General features: G+C 53.8%; 2 protein-coding genes across 8 annotated transcripts in view; one reads left to right on the top strand and one right to left on the bottom strand.

The window, feature by feature from the left end:
• The window catches only part of PISD (phosphatidylserine decarboxylase), a 37963-nt gene extending 22346 nt beyond the window's left edge, over window positions 1-15617 (top strand). For 2 of the 7 annotated variants that reach the window (XM_066370436.1, XM_066370437.1), the window contains 5 exons: window positions 12525-12761; window positions 12942-13080; window positions 13307-13453; window positions 13717-13877; window positions 14422-15615. In XM_066370436.1, the coding sequence (XP_066226533.1) occupies window positions 12525-12761; window positions 12942-13080; window positions 13307-13453; window positions 13717-13877; window positions 14422-14646 (909 nt within the window). In that variant the 3' untranslated portion in view covers window positions 14647-15615. Of the gene's footprint in view, window positions 1-4991; window positions 5134-5347; window positions 5541-9307; window positions 9674-11087; window positions 11254-12524; window positions 12762-12941; window positions 13081-13306; window positions 13454-13716; window positions 13878-14421 lie in introns of those variants that run through there. The other 5 variants (XM_066370439.1, XM_066370441.1, XM_066370442.1 and 2 more) reach the window with 5 other exon arrangements.
• Window positions 15618-15687: 70 nt separating this feature from the next.
• SFI1 (SFI1 centrin binding protein) overlaps window positions 15688-18583 on the bottom strand; it is a 94470-nt gene continuing 91574 nt past the window's right edge. The window contains exons 28-32 of the mRNA XM_066370433.1: window positions 18300-18404; window positions 17935-18163; window positions 16496-16827; window positions 15901-16012; window positions 15688-15823 (exon numbers count right to left, since the gene is read on the bottom strand). Of these exons, the coding sequence (XP_066226530.1) occupies window positions 15719-15823; window positions 15901-16012; window positions 16496-16827; window positions 17935-18163; window positions 18300-18404 (883 nt within the window). The 3' untranslated portion in view covers window positions 15688-15718. The remainder of the gene's footprint in view (window positions 15824-15900; window positions 16013-16495; window positions 16828-17934; window positions 18164-18299; window positions 18405-18583) is intronic.

Genomic DNA, 18583 nt, shown 5'->3' on the forward strand with positions numbered 1-18583 from the left:
TTTGTGAAGTATGAGATTGGTATTTTAATAGGAATTGCATTGAATCTATAGATTACTTTGGGTAGTATGGACATTTTAATGATATTCTATCTATCCATGAACATGGTATATGCTTCCATTCATTTGTATCTTCCTCAGTTTCTTTTTTTTTTCAATGTCTTAAATTTTCCCGAGTACAAATCTCTTACCTCCTTGGTTAAATTTATTCCTAGGCACTTTATTTTTTTGTTGTTGCAGTAGTGAATGGAATTGTTTTCTTAATTTCTCTTTCTGACAGTTTATTGTTGGTATATAAAAATGCCACAAATTTCTGAATATTACTTTTATATCCTGCCACTTAGCCAAATTCATTTATTAGGTCATATCAGGTGTAATAGTTTTATGGTTGAGACTTTACTTTAAGGTATCTATGTGCAGTGTCATGTCAGCAAATATTAACAGTTTTACTACGTCTTTTCCAACTTGGGTGCCTTTTACTTCTCATCTGAGTGCTGTGGCTAGTACTTCTAGTATGATATTGAATAAGAGTGGTAAAAGGGGACACCCCTGTCTTGTCCCTGATCTTAAGAGGATTGCTTTTTTGCCTGACCAGGCAGTGGCACAGTGGATAGAGTGTCGGACTGGGACACGGAGTACCCAGGTTTGAGACTCCGAGGTCACCAGCTTGAGCACAGGCTTATCTGGTTTGAACAAGGCTCACCAACTTGAGCCCAAGGTCGCTGGCTTGAGCAAGGGGTCACTCGGTCTTCTGTAGCCCCCTGGTCAAGGCACATATGAGAAGGCAATCAATGAACAACTAAGGTGCCGCAACAAAGAATTGATGCTTCTCATCTCTCTCCTTTTCTGTCTGTCCCTATGTATCTCTCTCTTTCTGTCACAAAAATAAGTAAAATAAAATAAATTGTACATATTAATACAAAAAAAGGATTGCTTTTAATTTTTGCCCATTGAGTGTGATGTTGGCTGTTAGTCATATATGGCTTTTATTATATTGAAGTATGTATCTTGTATTTCCACATTGCTAAAAGTTTTTATTGTAAATGGCTATTGGATTTTATCAAATGCTTTTTCTGCACCTATATACTGTATATGATCATGTGATTTTTAGCCTTCATTTTATTTATGTGATGAATCACATTTATTGATTTGTGAATATTGTACTAGCCTTGCCTCCCTGGAATAAATCCCACTTGATCATGATGTATCTTTTTAATGTATTGCTGGATCCATCGGTTTGCTAATATTTTGTTGAGAATTTTAGCATCCATGTTCAGGGATATTGGCCTTTATAATTTTATTTTTTTATTTCTTTATAGTGTCTTTACCTGGTTTTAGAATTAGGATAATACAGTACTTGCCTTGTAAAATGAGCTTGAAAGGCTTCCTTCTTGAATATTTTTGGAATAGCTTGAGAAGGACAGATGTTAGTTCTTCTTTGAATGCCTGATAAAATTCACCTGGGAAGCCATTGGTCCAGGACTTGTGTTTGTTGGGAGTTTTTTAATAACTATTTGTTGTAATCTGTTTATTTTGATTTTTAGATTCCACATATAAGTGAAATCATATAGTATTTGTCTTTTATCTGTCTTTTTTTCCGTGAGCATAATACCCTTTAGGTACATCCATGTTGTCAGAAATGGTAAGGTTTCATTCTTTTTTATGATCAAATATTTCGTTGTATGTATATTCTATATCTTTATCCAATTGTCTGTTGATGGACACTTAGTTGCTTCCATATCTTGCCTATTGTAAATAATGCTGCAGTGAACATAGGGGTGCATGTATCTTTGAAAATTACTGTTTTGGATTGCTTTGGATAAATAACCAGAAGCGGAATATGGTAGTTCTATTTGTAATTTTTTGAGGACCCTCCATACTGTTTTCCATAGTGGTTGTACCAGTTTGCAGTTCCCCCAGCAGTGCACTAGGGTTTCTTTTTCTTTACAGCCTTACCAGCACTCATTTGTTGATTTGTTAATGATAGACATTCTGATTGTGGGAGATAATAGCTTATTGTGGTTTTAATTTGCATTTTTCTGATTAGTAACATTGAGCATCTTTTTTAAAAATATTTTTATTTATTTATTCATTTTAGAGAGGAGAGAGGAGAGAGAGAAGGGGGGAGGAGCAGGAAGCATCAACTCCCATATGTGCCTTGACCAGGCAGGTCCAGGGTTTTGAACTGGCGACCTCAGTGTTTCCAGGTCGACACTTTATCCACTGCACCACCACAGATCAGGCCTTGAGCATCTTTTTATATGTCTTTTGGCCATCTCTTTGTCCTCTTTTGAAAAATGTCTATTTAGGTCCTCTGCCAGTCTTTTAATTTTTAATTTTTATTTTTTTAGATTTTATTAATTTTAAAGAGAGGAGACAGAGAGAGAGAGAGAGAGAGAGAAGGGAGGGAGGAGCAGAAAGCATCAACTCCCATATGTGCCTTGACCAGGGAAGCCCCGGGTTTTGAACCGGCGTCCTCAGTGTTTCAAGTTGATGCTTTTACCCACTGAGCCACCGCAGGTCAGGCCTCTGCCAGTCTTTTAATCGGATTGTTTGTTATGTGTTAAAGTTGTATGAGTTCCTTATATATTTTGGATATTAACTCCTTATTGGATGTATCGTTAGAAAATATCTCCTCGCATACAGTAGATTGTCATTTTCTGTTGGTGATTTCCTTTGCTGTAGTCCTATTTATTTTTTATTTTTCTTGTTGGAGGAGACATATCCAAAAAATATATTACTAAGAGTGATGTCAGAGAGTTTACTGCCTGTGTTTTCTTCTAGGAGTCTTATGGTTTCAGGTCTTACCTTTAGGCCTTTAATGCATTTTTAGTTTATTTTGTATATATACACCTTGTTGTTTCTATCCTGCTGCGGGCCACCCTTCCTCTGAGCTGCTGGAGGGGCTCTGCATTGGGGGGGGGCAGGGCTGCTAAGAAACATGTGCAAACACTGGCCTTCCTCAGGGGACCCCAGCTGGCCCAGGGAATGAAAATTAGCAGGGAGCACCTGCCATCTCATGTCCCCTAGCACTCTGAAGGGAGCTGCAGTGGATTGACCTGGAGGGGAAGATCTGTCGTCCATAGGTGTTGGTGACCAAGTGGTCTGGGCCCTGAAGAGCCTCACAGTGGTGTTAGGTGGCACTTTTACCCATGGGAGTCCAAACAAGGTCGGAGGACTAGAAATTAAGGACCCAGTGTGGCCAGAGGGGCTCATTCAGGGTGGGAAAGTAAACTTACCAAAGGGTCTTTGTTTTTCCCAGAAATGATTTGTCGGTGATTGTATGGAATTTGGAAGGCATTTTCCTACTAAAACATAGGTGGTGGAGGTCAGGTTAGAAGGCAGGGAGGGTTGATGCAGGGCAGACCTTGAGCTGGTTTATGACTTTTCTAAACATTCATCACCTGAGGGGCTTTGAGTGGTCATAAGGAACTCTGGCAATGGTGTGGAGCCACCTGATTGGTCATTTACAGAGGAGAGTGTTGGTGCCAGAGGCTGCTCAGCAAATGAGAAGCCAGGCTTTTGACCCATAGACTTTTGTTTTCCCTCTGGTCTGGTGCGGCTGGGTCTGGCCTGGAAGTGCTGGCGGCTTTGGGGCAGTCCCATGATCTTCCAGGGTCTTTCTGGTTCTAGCCTTTCAGGACGGCTAGGGTTCCATTTCGGTATCTTGTGCTTTAACTGCTTGGATCCCGTCTCACGTGGTGTTTGCTGGGAGCTTTGGGGTGAGAAGGGGGTTGAGGTCTCACCAGAGCTCAGAGAATGTTGTGAAACTACAGGGCTGGAACTTTATTTTTTCCACCCTGCCTCTACTCCTGCTGGTGCACTGTGGTATGAAATAGTGCAGAAGTCCTTGAGGTAGGACTCTCCTCACTGGCTCCCCACTTCCCCACTGTGGCAGCCCAGGTCTGTGTGTTGTCATGGAGAAGTTGCATGGGCTGGATCCAAATGAAGACAGGTATGTGGGCTGTGTTGTGTCTACATGCCATTGTGTCCTGCGCTAGGCTGCCCTGGCCTGGCCACCCATCTTCTTACAAGCTCTGTCGGCTCTACCAGTTCTAAACATTACTTGAAAAACTAAATTCTCATTGGAAGAAGCTGGGGTTGGGTTTTTGTTCAGTAGCCTGAGCAAGAGGACTGAGGCTCTGAGGCAGTGTGACCAGTGGGTGGCGCACTGCCCTGGGGTATGACCTGCACAGACAGTAACCAGGCTCCTGAATTCCATACCTTTTCTCTGGTTGAATAGTTGTCTGTGTTAGACCTTCCTCCTAGTAAAAAAAATGCTAAGCTGCTTTATTCCATCCCATCTTGATGTCATGGGCATGCGGGAGAGTGCTGACCCACAGGCCAGGGCTCTGCCATCTAGTGGGGTAGAAAGACAGGGCATAGAGGGATCACTTCGTAAATTATATTGTCTAACCACTGTACTATACACCTGAAATGAATGTAAACTAATATTGAATGTCTACTGTAATTAAAAAAAAAAATGTAAAAAGCCAGCACATAATCACCCCACAGGTTCTTCATCTTGTTTGTACAGCCCAGGTGCAGACCTTGCCCCCTGGGTCTTGTTTGCTGGTCTAAATGGGATTTTGTGCGTCAGAAGTGTGTCTGCATGGAGGAGAGGAAGTGGGACAGCCTGTGTCTTCAGGATAGGGTGTGGGAAGGAGCAAAGACTTAGATACTTTCTGTCTCACCTTTTCACTTGGAGGGCGCTAGACACATCTCCTTGGTCCAGTGAAGCAGGCCAGTACCTGAAGGCCCAGCCTGCCCAGAGGGGCAGGTGTAGGGGGAAGGTTGTGAAGGGGAAATCAGGAAGGTAGCTGCCCCCGGAGATGAGCCCCTGCTAAGGACAGATGGCTCTCCCAACCCTGATAGTGTCACTGGGGAAATCCTTTGACTGATCCGCAGTGGGCTGGTCCCCTCTTCCCCCTTAAAGGGGCCCCTGGGCGGGTGTGGCTGGGCCGGGGGCGGAGCGCAGCTCCCAGTGTCTGGTGTCCGCCCTCCTGCCCCCGCCCCGACAGTCTGAGTGGCTGGAGCCGGAGCCCCCGCCCGCCAACCCAAGGCTGTCTTGGCAGAGCAGCACCTCCCCAGAGTCAGGCGCAGCCCGGAAGCCGAGTGGGACGGGACCACCGGCCGGTGAGTGAGTCAGCCTCCTCTCCTCCAGGGCGCTGGCTGGGAGGCCACTTTCAGACCCGGGGAGAGCCGTCCGTCCACCCCGCTGTGGTCCGGGGCATACCCTTACCGCTGTGAGGCTGAAGGCCTGGGGCCAAGGAGCCCGCCCCATAGTCTAGACCTAGCTGTGGGCTTCCCCAACCCCTCATGGCAGTCATGGGGCTGGCTGGCTGAGCTCACTTCCTCCACATCCTGTAGCATCTCCTAGCCGTAGGGCCCGGAAAAGGGAAGTGCTGGCTTTGCAGGGGGCTCGGAGTTCCCCGCCAGTGCTGAGAGCTGAGAGCTCAGGCTGATTTCTCCTAAAGGACCTGAGGCAGGAGTCAGAAGGGGAGGTGTGCTGCACTCTTCCTCAGTGGGACCAAGAAGTGTAGGTACTTGTCACCCTGTCACCACCCGAGGGGCGGGGTGGGGGGTGACCTGCTACCTTTCTTTGAGCCCTGACACCAGGGATTGCCTGAGAGGAGGTTTCTTTCCTTTGAGAGAGTTCTGTCCCCACCTCCGCCCATCCTTCCCTGGGCCTCCCTCCTCCTGCTGGCTTGAAGGAGGCACTCTTGGGCCTGCCTTGGCTTCCCCTCCTCTTGCCCAGGGCTTCCCCAAGATGGCTTACCCGTTTCACCCAGGAGGTCCGTTTCCCATTCCCTACTTGTAAAGTTTTTTCTGTTTCCTGCCCTGGAACACAGGAGAAAGGGTTGGCGGCTGGGCCTTTGGGGAGCTGAGGGAGGAAGCGGCCCAGCTGTCCATGGTGGGGCGCACAGAAAGGCCGGTGGACATGTTTTGGGGGCACTAGGGTTGCTGAGGCTTCAAGAGGAGTGACCCTGGTGAAGTGAGATTTCCTCTCAGAGCAGGAGCACATTCTCAGGTGGTCTCAGGCTGGACATGAGCAGGGATACCAGGCCCTGCATGCTCAGCAAAAGCCTCATGGAGAGGGGTGGCCGGGGGTGGATGGTCCTGACTCCTCACTGCCTTCCTGTCCTTGCTGAAACTCAAACCTGGATCTACCAGGGTCCTAGGGGATCAGGCAAGAGCACACACTCACCCCCACCTGTGGTAACTGGTAACTGGCCTGGGTCAGGCCATCCTACTTCAGTTGGAACATTCCATCCCACAGAGGAGGGATTGTTCCCTTCATCCTCATTAGTGGGGTGGATGGGGACATTGCAGCGTTGCTCAGAGTGAGCCCCCAGAACAGCATGTCCCGACAAAGGTGACCCCCTCCTCAAGTGTCCTGTTGGGTCACTGTTTCCTGCTCACAGGGCAGCCTTACAACCTCCCGGTGGAGGAAGCCTGGTTGCTAGAATGTGGTTTTGGAAGGGGAGGTGAGAGACGTCAGGAGCCAGGTCTAGGGGATGAGGCCGCACGGAGCTTCTGTGTGGAAGGGAGGCATGGTTGTTCTGGGCTGTGTGGTCACCCTATGATCTGAGCCTCCAGAGGGTGAGTGGAAGGAATGACCATTCAGAGAGCACCTGCGACATGCAAGGCCTTCCCCCACCATGTTTCATGTAGCTGGCCGTTAGGCCTTGTAATGACTTTAAAGTCCAGTGGGAGGCCCTGGCCGGTTGGCTCAGTGGTAGAGCGTCGGCCTGGCGTGCGGGGGACCTGGGTTCGATTCCCGGCCAGGGCACATAGGAGAAGCGCCCATTTGCTTCTCTACCCCCTCCCCCTCCTTCCTCTCTGTCTCTCTCTTCCCCTCCCGCAGCCAAGGCTCCATTGGAGCAAAGATGGCCCGGGCGCTGGGGATGGCTCCTTGGCCTCTGCCCCAGGCGCTAGAGTGGCTCTGGTTGCGGCAGAGCGACGCCCCGGAGGGGCAGAGCATCGCCCCCTCGTGGGCAGAGCGTCGCCCCCTGGTGGGCGTGCCGGGTGGATCCCGGTCGGGCGCATGCGGGAGTCTGACTGTCTCTCCCCGTTTCCAGCTTCAGAAAAAAAATACAAAAAAATACAAAAAAAAAAAAAAAAAGTCCAGTGGGATTGGGCAGTGAACAAACAATATAGTATACAGAGTTGTGTTGTAGAACTGGGCACCTGAAACCTGGTCACAGCCCAAAACTCCACCTCCACAGAGTGTCCTTGAGAATCTCAGGATAGAGGGAAAGTGTCCGCCCTTCCCCACTTCAGAGCACCCTCCTTGCAGGTTTCTTATCTGGGCCTGAGCAGAGAAGCTCTGGCTCAGGCACCAAGGCTGACACAGGTGTGGAGGGAAGTGGGGCTCTGAGGTGTGGAGAAGGGAGGCCTGGAGCATGCTGGCTGTAGAAGTGGCTCTGCCCTTGGGGAGTGAGGAGTGGCCTTTAGGGACCCCCTAGTCTCCATCCCTTAGCTTTAAGCTGGACAGGGCGCCAGGCTCGTTTCCTGGGGGACAGATGTATTCACATTGGCTTCCTAGGGATTCTGTGGGAGCCACTGCCACACATGGTGATTTAGCAGAAGCCTAACACCCTGGTCTGTTTCTCGTTTAGAAGAGGTAGCGGAGTAGAAGAGGGGTTGAGAACGTAAGGACCTCGTGCCTGGCCCCTCAGGGCAGTTTCCAGTCTCTCCAGGGCAGCAGTGCCTCTGTCTGATCCCCCTTGAGCTCCCTCCACTATGGGAGGGGCGGTGAGTGTCTGCCTTGCCCTGGCGAGCTGGGGCAGGCCCCTGGACTGGAGGCCCTGGGGACAATGAAGTCCAAGTCCAAGCACGTGCATCTGCTTTGAGATTCTGAGTTTCCCGACAAGCTCGGTTTGGCTGTGGGCTCTTGATTGTGCCTTTCTGGAAGCATGCTGCAGTGGTCACTGTCCAGTGTGGTAGGACAGTGAGGAAAACTGGCAGGAAGAGGCTGGGATTGTCATCCTGTCCCACAAGGCCTCACTGACCCCCAACCTGAATCATGGATGTGCACTCAGTCTGAGCTTTCTAGTTTCTAGAGGCTGGGAAAGAACTCCATCCTGGAAGCCAAGCACCAGACCCAACCCTGACTGCCCATCAGCATGTGGGCGGTGTGGGTGAGGCGACCTGACTGTCATGATAGGACTGTAAGCTGGAGGTCACCAGAGCCTGAAGCAGGGGTGTCTGTGGGGCTGTGAGCCTTTCCCTCAGGGCTGGAGGATGCTTATGTTTTTGTCTGCTTCAGGGTGTGGCCTGGGGAGATGAATATTGCTGAAGAGGTCTGGACCTGGTATGGGCCAGGCCTTGCTACCTGCTTGGTCTGGGCAGAAGTCCATGCTCATGTCCAGACCTTAGATGGCCTTGTCCTGGCTCCTGTGGGCCCCTGCACACCTGGAGTCTCATTGACTCCCCTGATAGGTGCCTCTGTGGCCTGAAGTAGGTTTGCTGGCTGTCAAGTGTTCCCCCTTGTGTGATGAAGCCACGTCTGAGTTGGAGCCCCTTGCTGGGTCATAGCATATTGGCCATGTGGGGTCCTGGGTTGGGTCAGTTCTCTGCCCTCAGAGTTGCTCTGGAGCCAAATTTCTTCATGTAAAGATGGTCTGGGGCCTTGACTTCGTGGGCTGAGACAGCAACAACCATGGAATGTTTGCTGCCCTTACCTGTTATCTGTGAGGTGTCCAGAAGGGCTTTGTGAAGGCAGTGTGCCCTCCCCATAGCCTTGTGGGCCCCTGGCCAGAGTGCTGTCCCTGTTACCTAGTAAAGACAGGGAGGATGGAGAGGGCGCAGGTGTGGGCTTCAGGCCTGGCCTGCTCCCAGCTCCACGTCAGTTTTCCTTTATATCACCTGGGTGCCCGACTTGTGAGGAGGCCCTGAGGGCCTAGCGCCCAGCATAGGGAGCTCTGAAGCAAGCAGCACAGGCAGTGAGGAAGAGCCGGAGCTGGTCAGATTTCCAGGGTCTCACCAGCCCCACCTCCCCCACCTTCCCTCCCTTATTCCTCAGATGCTACTTTGTCACCTGAATGGAAAATGGGTCAGGTCCTGGCAAGGGAGGGGCCGCCCTGACCGCAGACAGGGCGACGCTGGGTATCTGCCTGGAGCACAGGGCTCAGATTCCCACTTGTGCTCCTGGAGCCCAGAGGGTCCTGGTCCCCTTCCTGCCATCAGCAGTCCATCAGCTCACTGGAGCAGGCAGGTGGCCAAGCCTGGGGCTAGAGTGGGCTTGAGCTCAGGGCTGGTCCTGCCGGCCCGAGCAGGTGTGTGACCAGTGCCTATCTTTGCCCAGCTCTACGCCGTGGTCTCTGAGCCAAGGAAGGGGCCCACCAGCTGCCGCGGAACTGTGACAGTGCAGTAGCTCCGTGGGGGGAAGGGAGGAAGGAGGAGGAACAAAGGCGATCGTGCTGGCACCGCCCTCCCTGCCCGCCCACCATGTGTCAGTCAGAGGCGAGGCGAGGACCAGAGCTCAGCACAGCGAAATGGTGAGATGCTGCTGGCGGCCTCCTAACCCCTCTGTGCCCCGCCACAACCTCCACAAGGTCAGAGTTCATGTCCAGCGGCCTCGCAGTGGAGGTGGCAGCAGGGGCCTGGGGGATCAGCCCCCAAGGTTGGAGGGGCCCAGCCCTGGGGGCCTGAGTCGGAGAGCCCGCTTCAGGTACCGGGGAGGCGGAACGGGCTGGTGGACCAGTGTCTGTGCTGCACCTAAACTGCTGCTCCCCATCCCCAGGCACCCCCACCCCATTCAGGAGCAGCTCTTCGGGGATTGGTCCCTGTGCTTCTGCAGTGAGCAGGGCGGGTGGGGGCAGTGGGAGGGGGGAGCAGTGGTTTACCTGGCTTTGATCGGGCCCCCACCACTAACCAGACCTTGTGAAAACACAATGGGGTGGATGGGAGAGAATAATCGCTGGGAGTCTGGGGAGCTGTGGAGATACGGCTCCTTCATTGTCATCACTGAACTGGGCCTACCCAATGGCTAGGTTCTCCATTTTTTCTTCTTTTAGTATCAGATGTGATGCCTCTTTGTTCTTTGATTTGTTCGGCAGGTGGGGGCAGAGAACACAGGTTCTCTGAGAGTGTACAGGCACAGATGGGAACCTTAGATTATCCAGTGGAATGCAGTCTTTTTGCAGATGAGGCAACTGAGGCCTGGGGTGGCAGTATAGTCTCCTGATGGCTATACTGGGGCCTCAGGAGCATTTTCTGCAGCTTAGGTGTGTGACAAGGGGACTTGGGCCTCACTGATATGCCTCAGGAGGCCAGGGTTCTGGTGGAGAGGCTGAGCCTGTGTTGAATGCACTGGGTTTGGACTGGTGTGGGACTTGGCAAAGGCCTATCACTGTTGCTGAAAGGGGGTCAGGTGTGTGGTCCAGTGTACCTGGGAGGTGGCCTAAGGTGGGTCGGTTTTGGAGAACCTGACCTGATATAGAATGAGCATGCAGATAGCTGTGGGGAGGGGACTGTGTGTGTGTGTGTGTGTGTGTGTGTTCCTTTGTGATCTTCTCAGGCCCAATCCCTCTCTCTGTGTGTTCATTCATTCCTTTGTGATTGTGTCAGGCCCAATCTATGTGTGTGTGTGTGTGTATGTGTGTGTTCGTTCCTTTGTGATCTTGTCAGGCCCAATTCCTTATTTTAGCAGATGAGGAAACAAGGCACCAGTAGCTCTCCTACCACCCTGTGTGGCTACACTGAGGGGCTCTAGTAGATTAGCCTGTCTCCTGGTGCCCCGGGAGGGTGGGGGCAGTGGTAGTTAGCCCTGAAGGATCCCACTGGGGTCCTTCCCATGCTCAGACACTGCTCCCTCTGCAAGGTTAGGAGCTGGATCTCACCCTCTGTGCCTCAGCTGCCAACATCCCCAGTTCTTCCACCTGGCAGGCAGGTGTGAGGGACTGGCAAGTGCATCTGCCAACCAGAGGCAGCCAGGCCCCCCACTCAGAATGGGGTTGGGATGAGGGGCACAGCCAGTGCTGCTAGACTTCACTGAGAAGCACGCTTGCTGAGGGTGAGGTGGGGGCTGCCAGTCCCTTCCAGATGCTGCTGATCCCAGTCATGCGTGGACATGTGCCCTGCAGGTTGCACTTCCCCCAGCTGGCCCTGAGACGGAGGCTGGGACAGCTGAGCTGTATGTCCAGACCTGCCCTAAAACTGCGCTCCTGGCCTCTGACGGTCCTCTACTACCTCCTGCCCTTTGGTGCCCTCAGGCCACTCAGCCGGGTGGGATGGAGGCCCGTGAGCAGGGTAAGTGTGTGTAGGCTGCTGGCCTGACACCCCCCCCCCCCCAGCCTGATACAGTGACCTAGGAGACCCAGAAGGAGACAGTTGTCAGATTAGAGGTGATGACTCTGGGGCTGAGCCCTCCAGGAGGGTGCTGTTCAGTGGCTGTGTGGGCCTGCAGAGTGGTGAGCGAGGGTTAGCTTGCTGTCCCCTGCCTGCTTTGTCTGCATTTGTGCCTTTGGGGGGTTCTGCTTCTGGATGGAACTCATACTGGGCATTCAGAATGATTTCTTGTGTTCAAGCAGAAGTGAGCTTAGGTGATTTTGAAAACAACCCAAATTAGTTTTTGCATGCCAGAGGGTGGTCCAGGAAGATTGAAGCCTGTTTGGGCTCCTTAAGGAAGGGAGGGATGCCTTTGAGGACCTGGCAGCCCTGGGCCATTCTCTGGAAGGCAGGCTGACCCAAGGAGGAGACCCTGCTCCTGGGCCTTGGGACAATGCAGGTGGGGTGTCGTAAGGACTTGAAGCTAAGGAGCTCTGGCCAGTAGACCTGAGGCACCATGGCAGCCGTGGCCACTCCAATGTACAGGCTCTGGCTGGGAAGAGTCCTGGGAGCCACTGCCTTGCTGCCTCCTAGAGGTGTTTCAAGTTGGGGTGAAATTACTTTTACACCTTGGGGACTTGATGTCTCGGTTCAGACAAGCAACAGGTGCCAGTAAGAGGCAGGTCCTATTATGTCAGTGGCACGTAGAACAGTTGGCTGGTGGGGCTGAGCTGCTGGTTCCTCCTGTGAGAAGCCCCAGGTGCAAACAGCTTTGTTGACTGCCCATCACCAGAGAATGTCACTGAGTGCCAGGCCCTGGTGACAGTGTTACAGCGCATCTGCATGATGTCTAAGTCCCTGACCTTGGTGAGGGGGAGGGCGGTTTTCTGTTGGAACAGGGATGTGAACTTGGGGTCGTAGACTTTCCACCTGGGGCCTCCTGCCACAGCCTGTCTGTGCCAGTCTCAGTTATATTTATGCTCCCTTCCCTCTTCAAGAAACAAGACTGTGCTGGTCAGTCTCTCCCCAGGGACTAGGACAGCTGTTGTTCAGCCTGCATAAAATGACAAACACCCAAGTTTTAAGTCACTGTGTCACAGTCTCAGCCAGTCATGTTTGGGAGACAGTCTGGTTCCTAGTGAGAAACAACCACATCACAAAACCTCCGAAGTGGCCCCCTTGGTGGGGGGGCAGCTGATTGGGGAGGGGGCTTAAAGTGTGGCCCACTGACCCCGCCTGCCTGTGGCTTGCAGGTGGCCTTGTACAAGTCGGTGCCGACGCGCTTGCTGTCGCGGGCCTGGGGCCGTCTTAACCAGGTGGAGCTGCCGCAGTGGCTGCGCAGGCCCGTCTACAGCCTGTACATCTGGACCTTCGGGGTGAACATGAAGGAGGCCGCCGTGGAGGACCTGCACCACTACCGCAACCTCAGCGAGTTCTTCCGGCGCAAGCTGAAGCCGCAGGCCCGGCCCGTCAGTGGCCTGCACAGCGTGGTGAGGCTGGACCCTGCTTTCCACTCCTCCCTCCAGAAATGGGATTCTTGCCTGTGCTTTTGGAAATAGTCCCAACAGCGTCCACAGGTGGCCTGGTGGGAAGTCCTGCCCTGCGTTCCCTCTCCTCCTCTGTGCCCTCCCCTCCCATCCCTGGCAGTAAGACTCTTCTGGCCCTTCCAGATCAGTCCTTCCGATGGGAAGATCCTTAACTTTGGGCAGGTGAAGAACTGTGAGGTGGAGCAGGTGAAGGGCATTACCTACTCGCTGGAGTCATTCCTGGGTCCACGCACCTCTGCAGAGGACCTGCCCTTACCACCAGGTGGGTCCTGGTTGCCCTGCTGCAGTGTGGCTGGGCTGGAGGTCAAAGGGTGAAGGTTGGGAGTGGACTGGGGAGAGAAGGGACACTGAGAAGGCTGTAGGAACTGCGGACTGGCCCCTGGGCTCAGGCCCTCCCTGGAGCCCATTTCCAGACTGCACGCCAGTCCCATGCCGGGTGGCACTGCGTGTTTGTCTAATGGCCTGGCCCTTGTGTCTGCCCCCCACAGCCACCTCCTGCACCTCCTTTAGGAACCAGCTGGTCACCCGAGAAGGGAATGAGCTCTACCACTGCGTCATCTACCTGGCCCCTGGGGACTACCACTGCTTCCACTCTCCCACTGACTGGACCGTGTCCCACCGGCGCCACTTCCCAGGTAGGCCAGGCTGGCACACGTCTGGGAGTTACCTCTCTGAGCCCCAGATAGGTGCTCTCAGCTTCTAGGTTTCAGGGGAGCCAAGCTGCAGATATGGAGTGCTGAGGCCAGGAGTTGACTGCTTTAGTCAGCTGGGCATAGGCAGCAGGGGGCAGGCTGGAGTCCAGCCCACTCTGTATTTGGAATGACATAGTGGTGACACTGGGCTCTGGGAGGCTGGTCTTCCCACTGGGTGGGGAATAGCAGTTTTCTTGCTTCTACAGGCTCCCTGATGTCCGTGAACCCTGGAATGGCCCGCTGGATCAAAGAGCTCTTCTGCCACAATGAGCGGGTAGTTCTCACTGGGGACTGGAAACACGGATTCTTTTCACTAACAGCTGTGGGAGCCACCAACGTGGGCTCTATCCGCATCTACTTTGACCAGGTAAGCAGAGCACAGGCCCTGCTGAAGCCCAAGCACTGGGCTACTTGGGGTCCCCCTGACCTATGCTATGCAGCCAGATCTGTCAGAACTACAAATTCCGACCCCTCTCCCGTCTCTGGAGGGGCTGCAGAGGGAGGGAGTCCACCACCCTGCCTGGCACTTTGCTTCCGGTGGGACCACAGGGGAATATTGATCTTGTATAGAACTTGCTGATTGGAGGCCACGTGTATAAAGGGGTGGCCAGTGCCCACCCTGCCCAAGGCACTGCCTTCTTGCTGTCGTTTTAAGACTGCCCCTTCCCTGGGTGCTGGTCTTGTAGTGCCATCTGTACCGGAGAACCAAGTTGGGTCTGATTTCTTTGTGTCCCTCAGTGACCCAGTTCATAGTGGTGTCAGGAACTGTGTCTGGTTAGGCACGCAGCCCATGCCTAACCAGAGTTGTTGTCCCCACCTCCCTTTCCAAGCTGGGTTGGGGACAGGCAGTGGAGGTGTGTTTAAGGGCCAGGGAGCAGGTCTCCACATGTTCTGCCCCTGGTCTCTCCCAGGACCTGCATACAAACAGCCCACGGTACAGCAAGGGCTCCTACAATGACTTCAGCTTCGTGACGCATGCCAACAAGGAGGGCATCCCCATGCGCAAGGGCGAGCGCTTGGGCGAGTTCAACCTGGGTTCCACCATTGTGCTCATCTTCGAGGCCCCCAAGGACTTCAACTTCAAGCTGGAAGCAGGACAGAAAATCCGATTTGGGGAGGCTCTAGGCTCCCTCTAGAGCCTCTTTCCTGGCTGCGGCTGCTGAGGGATCTTTTCTAAACAGAAATGGGAGAGTCTTTCAGGGGACTCTCTCAGATCCAAGGGGTCTGACCAGGCAGGACCTGGGTGACATCTTTTCCTGCTGTCCCAAAGGTACAGATGAGGTCAGAGGATCCTCTCTTCCTACCCTAGAGAGAAGGTGCCGGGGTGATGTCAGATTCCCCTTTGAAGAGGTTTTAACCCCTAATGTATAAACCAGAGACCCTGGGTCTCCTGGCTAAGCATTCAGTTGGTCTTGGTTTCTAAGATGGTAAGTGGTAATGTATCTTTTTGCTGCTCCTCCCATCACTGCTTTTGGTGTCCTCTGCACAGGTGAGATGCCTCCTGTGGGCCCGCCTGCCCCCAAGCAGGGCCACACAGCCTTTAATGCAACTGCTTTCTGTTTCCAAAATCGCCCTGCCCTGCTCATCGGGAAAAGCTTTCTTCTTCACACTTGAGGCTGAAAGCATCCCCTGACTCTGCTGGCATCTTCTGAGGATGGTGACTGATGGTGAAGTGCTTTGCAGACCTCGATGAGTTCTCTTCCAGATCTGTCCAGACCCATCACTGAACCCACCTTACTAGTGCCCCACGTGAATGGGGCAGGCAGATAGTGGTGGCTGCACTGGGGCTAAGGGAGAGCTGTGTCCTCTCCCCAGATCCAGACCTCCATTAAATGTGAGAAAGTTGCTGCTATTGTTTCAGGGGCTTACAGTGAAGGCAGAGGAGCCTTGATGTATTGGGGTTGGGGGTCAGGGTCAGTGCCTAGAAAACCGGTCCCCAGGTAATAGGTATGCAGTCCTTGGGGAGCCACTGATTATGGGGACAAGGACAGGTTTCATGTCTCCAGGGGACTCTGAATTTCTCCTGCAGGAGAAGCCATTTGAACTTTTTCAACTGTATCAGTAGCACAGTATTTTTGTATGAAAAGTGGGAGACTTCTGAACAGTATAATTCATTTAATTGCAATGTTTTAAATAAAAAAATAAAATTCATTTTAGCTTTGCATTCTGTTCCTGGAGGCGGGTGAAAGCTTCCCTGGGGCAATGGCTCTAGCACAGAGCACGCCGCAGGGCCTGGACGCGGGAGATGCAGGCGCTAATGGGCTGGCGCTGGGCCTGGAGCTCCGCAGCCAGCTGCTGGATCTGTGTTTCTACCTGAGGGCCAGGAAAGGACAGGCCGAGCTCAGAGCAAGCACAGCCAGAGCCCGCCCCAGGACCGCCTGGGACCTCACCTCCTGCAGTTCTTCCTGCACCTGCTGCTCCGCTTCCTGGTCCTCAGGCCTGGGCTCCTCCTGGCTCAGCTCCAGCCACTGGCGCAGGCTCCTGGCTTGGCGCTGGTAGGACCTGAGGCAGAGACACCTGCTGTGTGCCTGGCTGGGCCCAGGGGAGAGGCCCAGGCTTGGGGGGGAAGGGAGAAGGGGGCAGCTTGTCCTGCTCCTCTTCCCACCTCCACACTATCCAGCAGACAGCAACTTAGACCCAGGGACTGCTGCTCATGATGAGGGCCCCGACCTGGGCTTGAGATCCGTGGGCTCGAGCCAGATCACAGGCAAGATGAGACAGCCCAGGCCTGTTTCCACACCCTTACATTCCATGGCTCACAATCACTGGGCAGACCACTGGCCTGGCTTTCACATCACCCAGTCAAGATTTGCTCAGCTTTGTTGTTCCATCCCACAGGGAAGGCCAACCTGGCCTTTCTGAGCAGGACTGAGGGGTAAAGGTGCCACCTGGGGGGGGGCAGTGCACAGTGTAGGTGAGTCACCCCTAGGGCCTTAGCAGCCCACTCCCAGCTGTCCCCCATGGGCAGGGAGTTGTGGGTCTTACCGGAGATTCCGCTTCATGCTCTGGTAGTCCTGCAGCTGCTGCTGGATGCCCTCTAGCTCAGCCTCCAGGTCCGTGGGGTCTGTTGCACCATGGGAATAAGCTTGCTCTTGATCCCTCTCCTGGCTGGGCCCAGGCTGAATGGAGCAAGCCCAGGTGCTGGGAGTGGCCGGAGTCCTCACTGTGCTGAGGGATGTCAGGTACAAACCTGCAGCCTCAGAGCCAGGCCCGGTGCCTGTGAAGTCCCCAGGAAGGAGCAGGCGGTGGTCAGGGACACTGGCTAGGGATTGAGGGGCCTGGGGCATAGGGCCAGTGGAAGTCAGCCACACTGATGCCTGTAAAGGAAGGGCGGACACTGAGCAGGGAAGCTGGAAGAAGGCCTGGGGCAGGGTGCCAAGGCCGTCCACTGCAGGGGAGGGTAGGCAAGGCCCCAGGAGCCAGCTTTCCAACAGCTCACTCAGAGTCCTGGCCCTAACCTTCTTCCTTTAGGACCAGACATCGGGCATCCCAAGGAGACCCCACACCTTCTCCAGGGCCTGACTCAGCACCACTCCAAGCAGCTGTTGGCAACCTTTTTGATCTTTCATCGGTGCCTGTGTACAAGGTCACTGAAGTGTGACCTTGTCTTTCAGTGAGAAAGTGATCAGAGGCAATTGCTCTCCTTGTCCAACCTTGTCTCACCATTGTTCCACCCTGGTGAGAACAATGTCCTCGCTCCTGGGACCCCCACCCCTCACCACTTAGCACCAGCTCCTTGGGGCGGCCCACTGCTTCCCTCTTAGTTACCCAGTATGCCTGCTTCTCTCCTCCCTGCCCAGACTCTGTGATTCTGATTCTTGGCTTTCCTCTCCAGACCTGAGCTTCCCTAAAGGCCAGACTCACAATCCTGTTGCTTGATCTCAAATTTGACAGGTTCAAAATACTTAGTCCCTCACCCCAAATGGGCCCCCCAGTATAACTCCTTTGAGTAAAAACTCATTCTTGAAGTTATGCAGGCCACATCCCTTCTCTCCCCTCAGACCCATCAGAGTAAGTCCTGCCCAGTCAGCCTCCCACCACAGTACTGGCCCATGCCTGCAGGGCTGGCTGGTCTCGGCAGCCAACCGTCCTCTGCCACTTCCTACTCTCCTTAAATCCCACTTTCACCAGAGCCTGCACAGCCCTCCATGATTAGCAGTCTCTATGTGTCTGCTGGTCTTTTCTCCTCCATGGGATGGATACATATAACCTCAGGAGCAGGGGCCTCGGTGGGCTGTTCACTACAGTGTCCCCAGGACAGTGGCACCTACAGTTGATAAATGGTGTGGCCTCACTGCATCTTCCTGAGGTAGGGATGTTCCACAAGCACTAAGTACATCTGTGACTACAGCACCAAGTACATGAGAAAGAGTACTGAAGGCCAGACCAAAGAAGGGGACCCCAGATGACCAGGGAGGACTTACCATAGTGGGTGCGGCCTCCCCACGGGGCATGAAGGATGCAGGGGGCAGCAGCCCTGGGCCTGTACTCGCAGTGGGGGACAGCTTCAGGCCAGGAGCAGTTGACAGGGCCCCAGGGGACAGGGAGCTGCTCGGGAGGAGTACTGTCTCGTCCTTTTTCTGGAAGGGCCTCGTCAGGGAAGGACCTGTGGGCTGGGCCACACCTAGGCTTTGCTTCCTCAGTGCCTCAGGCCTGACAAGAGGGAGGGCAGAAGCTGGTCAGGTCTCTATATTCTCCTGAGGAGCAGGGAGGAATGGGGGCCACCCACCCTCAGGCCCCAAATGGAGATACCATCTTGCTTTTGGGGACACAGGACCATATGACTTACCCCTTCCCCCCAAGGGTACCACACCCTAGGGGCCTCTGACTGTGCAAGGGCTCCAGCAAGAAGTTTGGGCGTCGTGGCTGCTTCCTTGCTGAGCGGATGGCATTGCTGGGAAGAAACGTGGGCCTGTTCTTCCAGGCTACCCAGGGGCTTCCAGGGGCACTCAGTCCTCAGTGGGGCAAGGGTCATCCTGTCCAACCCCTCCAATCTTACAGGGGGACTGAGGCCAGAGAAGGAGGGGCTCTTGGCCAAGGTCAGCAGGTGAGCTAAGGCGAGGGGAAACGAGG

Source organism: Saccopteryx leptura, chromosome 2 (assembly GCF_036850995.1).
Source record: "Saccopteryx leptura isolate mSacLep1 chromosome 2, mSacLep1_pri_phased_curated, whole genome shotgun sequence".
Classification (NCBI taxonomy): Eukaryota; Metazoa; Chordata; class Mammalia; order Chiroptera; family Emballonuridae; genus Saccopteryx; species Saccopteryx leptura.